This window comes from Vombatus ursinus, unplaced genomic scaffold (genome assembly GCF_900497805.2).
Source record: "Vombatus ursinus unplaced genomic scaffold, bare-nosed wombat genome assembly UNPS02014870.1, whole genome shotgun sequence".
NCBI classification, from domain to species: domain Eukaryota; kingdom Metazoa; phylum Chordata; class Mammalia; order Diprotodontia; family Vombatidae; genus Vombatus; species Vombatus ursinus.
The window spans coordinates 8,069,699-8,076,424 of record NW_020954648.1 but is presented as its reverse complement, the minus strand read 5'-3'; the positions used below and the strand labels follow the sequence as shown (position 1 = coordinate 8,076,424).

Below are 6,726 nucleotides of genomic sequence, written 5' to 3'. Positions count from 1 at the left end.
TTAGCAGCACATTTTAAGAGGTCTGTTGGGAAATGCCCACCACTTCTCCTTCCACCTACTAACTTTGGGAATATAGCTGTAAATTGTAAGGGAAGTTAACAGGAAAAATCAGATATATGTTAGGGCAATACTATTATTCAATTAGAAGTGGTGGATGCTTGAACTGTGACTTATGTGTGGAGAATGGAGGTGGCCATGGTAACTCTCTTGTCGTCTTTATACCCTGTTTTCCTCTTTGAAGTATAGAATGGAGGTGCCCTGGTCCTCTCTGGGTTTGGGCTTTCCCAAATCCCTAGCTAGTCACCACCATGTACATATTGCTCCTCAGAGGTAAGGATAAGGTGAAAGTTGAGGGGTTGGAGATATGATATCAAGGCAGCAGGGGTGACATTTCCCTGTGTTGATATGCTTTTGTATTGTTCCTTTCAGTACAGTATCGTTTTTAAATGTAGAAAACATGGAAATCATCATGGAAATCCAGCTTCAGTTCCTGTGCGCTCTCTCTCTCTCTCTCCCTCTCCCCCTCCCTCTCCCTCCCTCTCCCTCTCTCCCCCTCCCTCCCTTCCTCCCTCTCTCCCTCAGACATTTAGCCTTTCAGGGTCTGCCTTGAATAGAAGTAGTTGTTATTTGAAAGAGGTGAGAGCATTCAGCCCCCAAAGCTCTGTACTGCTTGTAGAGGCCTGCATTATGAGACTGACCTTGGTTACGGTGTACTTGATCATTTCTTGCCTCTGTTTGCTTATTCTGTCCTCAGTGAGATCCCGGAGTCTGCTGATCTATGAAGAACCCCCTCCACTGGAGGAGTCTCAGAGCCTAGGCTTACCTGGGCATCGAGAGGACACTGAAGACAGAGAAAGAGGGCCCCCAATCCTTGGCATGTCCAGGTTGGAGCCAAGACCCAGGGCTGAAGAAGCTGGCGTTGCTCAGTTCAGGATATCAAATGAGACGAGGTTAGAAAAGGCAGTGCTATTGGAACTTGGGCAGCACAGGTGAGTGGAATGGAATCAGGGATATTTTTCTCTGCTTTGGGGTTTGCCAGACTACCTATTGGAACCTAGCTGAAGACAGTTGTGTAACTTCGGATGACCCTGAGAGCTTAGTTTAGTGACTAGACTAGATGCCCTTTTCTGGTATCACTGAGCAGGAATGGAGGCTCGGGCAATCATAACCCATTAGTAGCCAGTTGGCCCTAGCCTCCATTCCTGCTTAGTGACGCCAGAAAAAGGGGCTGTAGGGATCTCTGCTGCCTGTTAGCTGCTGCTCTGAGTTGGATATCGGAGCAAGGACTGCAATAAGCCCTACACATTAGTAGCTACTTAAGTAACAGTGGGGAGCTGGAACATGGAGAACTCAGCTGCCCACATACCCAGCATAGGTCAACCTCCAGTTTAAGAAGTTTTAGGGTGTTTTTTTTTTTTAAACCTCAGAAGGTTGACTCTTTTTATGTGATATTACACCGGAATTTGGTTTGGCCTAAGCTGAAATTCACCTTTTTGCTGTCTATGAGAAAAGCAAATGGATACTATGGATGCTGCTAATTTCATATGACTCATCTATTAAAACAAATGTTCAAGACCCTTTACTTGCTGGTGGTTTTTAAAGCAATTAATACAAGTTGCAATAACAATCAAAAAAGACTATGTGGAAAACTTTCATTATTCTATGCAATAATAATAATAATAGAGAAAATGAGGAATGAATGAGAAATGAAATGAGGAATGAAAACATGGGAGAGAGAGAGAGAGAAAGGAGGAGGAAAAGGGGAGGAGAGGAAAGAGAGAAAAACAGACAGTGGAGGGAAAAGAGGAGAGAGAATATTTACACAGTGGGGAAAAAGGCACTGGTTTTGGATCAGCAAGAACTGGGCTCAAGTTCATGCTCTTTGACTAGCTTACCCCACAGGTTTATTGTGAGTAGGACAGTGGGAAGAGCATTAGCTCTGGAGTCAGAGAAACTATGTCCAAACCCCACCTTTACCAGTTTTTACCCATGTGACCCTGGGCACCACTGTCTTACTCTGTCTTAGCTAGTAATGAAAATTAACTACGTGCAGATTTATAGGTTTCAGAGCACTTTTGTAGGCACATTATTTATTTGGCCCTCACAACAACCTTGTGGGGTAAGCAAGGCAGGAATTTTATTCCCGTTTTACAGATGAAAAAATTGTAACCGAGAGAAATTTAAGGACATAGCTAACGTCACACAGCTAGTGCCGGGTTTGAGGCTTTTCCCACTATTCACTAATGTTCCATTCACCCACATAAACACTCTACTCCACCTAGCTCCCTCCATCTGTCTTCTCTCCCACCCAAATATTTCTCTTTTCAATGATCTTCACTTAAGGGTTTGAATCCAGGTACATTTATTTGTGGATCTGCCCCAGAAACTTATTAGTTGTGTAACCTTGGGCACTGGATCTCGAGTTGACCACAGAGGCCATCCAGGAGGAAACAAATTCAAGGACATTGAGTGGCCTAGGATGATAGGACCGTTGATGTAGAGCTCGAATGGATCTTAGAGGCCATCTGGTCCCTCCTTTCGTTTGACAGATGAGGAAATTAAGGCACAGAAGTTGAAACTAGTAAGTTTCTGAGGTAGTGTTTGAACCTAGGTCTTCCTGACTCTAAGCCCAATGCTCTATCCATTACAAATGCTGCCTTGCCTGGCAAGGCAAAAACTAGATGGCCAAACTTTGAGTAATAGAGGGCAGGGGAGGGTATTATAGCTGTAGTTATTAAGTGATGACTAATATTTTTTTTTCCCTTGCAGGGTCAGCTCCAAACTGGAGGCAAATGAAACACTCAAAGTCATCGAAATTGATAGAAGAGTCAATGCTACTTTTTAAAGAGTTACTTCATCTCCCCTTCTTCCTCACCTCCTCCTGCACTCCCATTACCTTTCTCATTAAACCGAATCCACCCAATGTTAAGCAAAGCACTGTAGAACATTAGTTTGGGCTGAGAAGAGAGGCTGGGAATTCAGCATATCTACTGAGGGATCTTGATCTCCTTCTCAAATGCCATTCCTTTTTTCCTTCCTTGTGTTTCTCTTTCCTTCCTTGCCACTGAAAATTATTTTAGCATTAGGGTCAGGGAGTAGATCACAGGCCTCTTTCTAACAATTGTGCCAAGAAGTTGTACCCTAGCCCTCAGCATTGTGACAAGACCAATGTTAGAGGAAAAGACAAGTCTCTTTGAGTAGGGTCCCCAGTCTCATCAAAGAGAACCCCAGAAGTCTCTTTATGGGAAGTGGCTGACCACTACCTCTCTGGCTTGTGCAGGTGTTTAGCCTTGGAGTGGGTGGGTGAGAGGTCATTGAGGTCACCAGGGTGAAGCCTCTACAGTTTTTAAGAAAACTGACAGGAAAACACATCGACATCCATCTTTCCAACCTACTCTCTTTATGTTTTCACCACTTGGGTTCCCCATTACCACCATCCTCTTCTCAAGGCTACAGGTATACTACCTGAGGGAATGAGGCTTTCCTACTCCAGACCTCCTTGTCTGTTCTTGTTGCTTGTAGTTTCTTCCTCTCCCTTTCCCCTCTATCCATATACCTAGAGTTCTACCTCCCAAATGTCTCCTTGTTGTAAATAGTATTTATTAGCTTTCTGAGGCTTCCCTCTGGCAGCCAAACTGAAGAGATTAGATGCCTCCCCCTCAGTTTAGCCAGAGGCTTGAATTGAGCTTTGGCATTGAGAGGGCGTGGGAGGCTATGAATTCTGCCCCTTCCCCACCTCCTCCTACCCCCACTGCCCAGCCCTAGTTTCATTTTTTTCCTTTTCTTTTCTTTCTTTTTTTTTTTTAAACCTTAAGCCTGTAAGAAAATTACAGGTCGAGAGTAGCCCCTTAGGCATGTAACTTCCAGACACAGAACACCAAACTCTGCCTTCTCTCTAGGTAGATTCATTTGGGCTCCTGTGGCCCAGGAACAGGGTTCCTTCCCTGCTTCTTTATGAGGGAAGTCTGAAGTCCCGTCCCTGAGACCAGGAACTCTTGACCATTGCCTTTCTGGACCCTTGCCTTTAAGTTTTCTTGGGCTTTCTGCTCCATTGACCCTACCCGTGCTACAAAGAATACTTTGAGTTTCCTTGTACTGGTGGGGCAGATAACTTTGACACCTACATGCTTGTTTGTTTGTTTTTTCTTGGGAGCCTTTGACTACTCTGCCCCTACTCATCCAAAGAGACCTAACTTAATTGACCTTTGTGCCTTTATTTTTTTATGATTTAAAATAAACTTTTTATAAAAGAAAAAAAATTCTGCCCCTTCTCATATGAATAGGCAGTGGAAATTGCCTTTTTAATTGTACAATGTAGCAAGCTCTCATTTTTTTTCCCTAGCTTGTAAAATATTTTTGTAGGAAAAATGTTTTCATTTTGTATTTACATCTATAACCTCTCTCTGCTTCTTTAGTCCCATCTGTCCATTCTGTTATTGCATGCTACACTTAAAAGGGATTCTCAAAATGATCCATGGGCCCCCAATCCAATAACAGGTAACAGGATTTGTCATCATTAACATTCCCTATCTTATCTTGTAAATGGATTCCTGTTTTGTCTGCTCTGGTCCATTTGGGGATCACAGGTGTTTTTCCTCTGTCCCTACTCTATTGCATATGCCCTAAGTTCCTGCTTTCTGTTCTCACACCAGATGTTTGATCCTAGATCATAGAATCAGATTGTTAGGCCAGAACAGGTCCTTAAAAACCATCTCTCTGGGCCCTGGGTGGTATTGGTAGGAGTTTGGGGTGGGGGAGAGGAGAGAAGAAAGGCCATTTCTGATTTTCTCTCCTCTTTGAATTTTAATTGAACACATGCAATTTCAGAGCTTGGGAGTGATATTAGAAATCATCAACCCCGTAATTTTTACAGATGAAGAAACTGAGGCAAAGTGAACTAACAAAGCCACACATGGCAGAGCTGGGTTTAGAACCTGTGTTTCCTGGCTCCTGCTCTAATATTCACTATGCCATACTGCTCAGGTGGGTGATGGAGTTAAACAAGGTGAGGCTTGAGTGATTTAAAAATTTTTTTTAAATTCAATAATTAAAAAACTATTTTAAAATGAGAGATTCTCATTTTTGAAGGAATGAAGTGAGAGGACAACTCAGTGCAATGGTCTCCATCATTCCTGCTCCATCTTGAATGTCAATGATCACTAGTTGTGACTGATAGTGCAAGACTCATCACTTTGTGCAAAAAGAAGCAGATTTTGAATGAAGATTGGCTTTAAGGATTTCCCCTGTCCTCTGCTTTGATTCCACCACACCCCTTTCCTTCATTATCAGTGATGGATGTGATCATTTCCCAGTGATGGAAAAGCCAGACAGTAGTCTCACCAGCAGTAAATAGTGTGGCATTGTTCTTGCCAATGGAACATGCTTTGAGTCTAGATCTGCTTCTGGGTGCCTTCGAGTGGTCTACTACCCAGTGATATCTAGAAAAGAGCCATTGGCTTGGAGACTGAAGACTGATGTGCAAGTCTAGGCTCTGTCACTTAATAGATGTGTGATAATGGCGAGTTCCTCAATTTCTTTAAACCTCTGTTTCCTCATCTGTAAAATTCCTGCACTGCCTACCTCACAGGGTTGTTGTGAGGATCAAATGAGATAATGTATGTAAAGCGCTTTATAAACCTTTAAGTGTAATGTTGTAAATGCAAGCTATTATTATTGTTGTTGTTGTTATTGTTATTATTATTAAGTAGCTTAACAAGCATTCTGTTAAGGGGCACCATAGTAGATGCAAAACGACCAGACCAGGAAGAATGGATGTGCAATTTCTGCCTGGTCATTGGCTTCACCCAGAACCACCAGTGGGTTTCATTTGTGTTAATTTCCTGTAGTGTACTCCACGTCCAAGATGCCTGCTTTGCCCTGATGATTTCGGCAGCTCCCAAGTATTGGCAGGAGTTGGGGTCTAGGGAGCTTAAGTGTTGATGAATCAGGATATTAGAGGAGCCATAAAATAAATAAATAAAACTATATTTGTGGAAATCAAGCATATGGCATGTGCTAGCTTCAATCATGTTTTCGGCATGTAGATAAGTTTTGTTTTGTTTTTCTCCCCCACCCCCTTTGGCTACACTTGTGATGATAGGATATCACACTGCAATCCTGGAGGCTTTTACCAGTCGGTCCTTTTATCATTGAAGCCTCCCTGTAACGTAACCATCCCTTCTGTCTGCCCTGCCCCACCCAGTCCACACCCCCAACCCCCTTGGCACGTCCCCTCCCCCAACCCATTTCTTCCACAGAGCTGGAGTGGTTTTTAGAGAAACCATTCCCATTTCCCAGTAATCAGTCTCTTCAGGGCACTCTTGCTTTTTATTGGGAAAGGGAAACCATAAATGAGAGGCATCAGTGCCATTTTAAAAGAGATTTTCATGGACCTTTTGGGCTCTTACCAACATCAGAAAATTGTTACCCTTCCTCCCCACCCAGATCCCTTCTAAAATCAGAAATGTTGTATGGGTATTGGTAAGGGACTTACTTTTTCCTTTCAAAGTGAAAAATTACAGGAAACTTTGGCAGTCATATCTGAAGCTTTTCCCCCTAGTTATGCATACAGTATTCCCTTGCCACCCCTTTCCAACCCAACCTATCCCCTCCCCACCCCAATCTTTTTAACTTGAATTCTGGTAGATGGCTGTGAATTAATCCTTTGTTCCCATAAAGTCTCTGCACTGAGGTTATTTCATTCTGACCCTGCATTTTGCTGCCCAA

General features: G+C 43.1%; 1 protein-coding gene across 2 annotated transcripts in view; it reads left to right on the top strand.

The window, feature by feature from the left end:
- CREB3L2 (cAMP responsive element binding protein 3 like 2) overlaps positions 1–6,001 on the top strand; it is a 164,596-nt gene extending 158,595 nt beyond the window's left edge. For both annotated transcript variants that reach the window (XM_027842331.1, XM_027842330.1), the window contains exons 11-12: positions 755–989; positions 2,770–6,001. In XM_027842331.1, the coding sequence (XP_027698132.1) occupies positions 755–989; positions 2,770–2,845 (311 nt within the window). In that variant the 3' untranslated portion in view covers positions 2,846–6,001. The remainder of the gene's footprint in view (positions 1–754; positions 990–2,769) is intronic.
- The last annotated feature ends 725 nt before the right edge of the window (positions 6,002–6,726 follow it).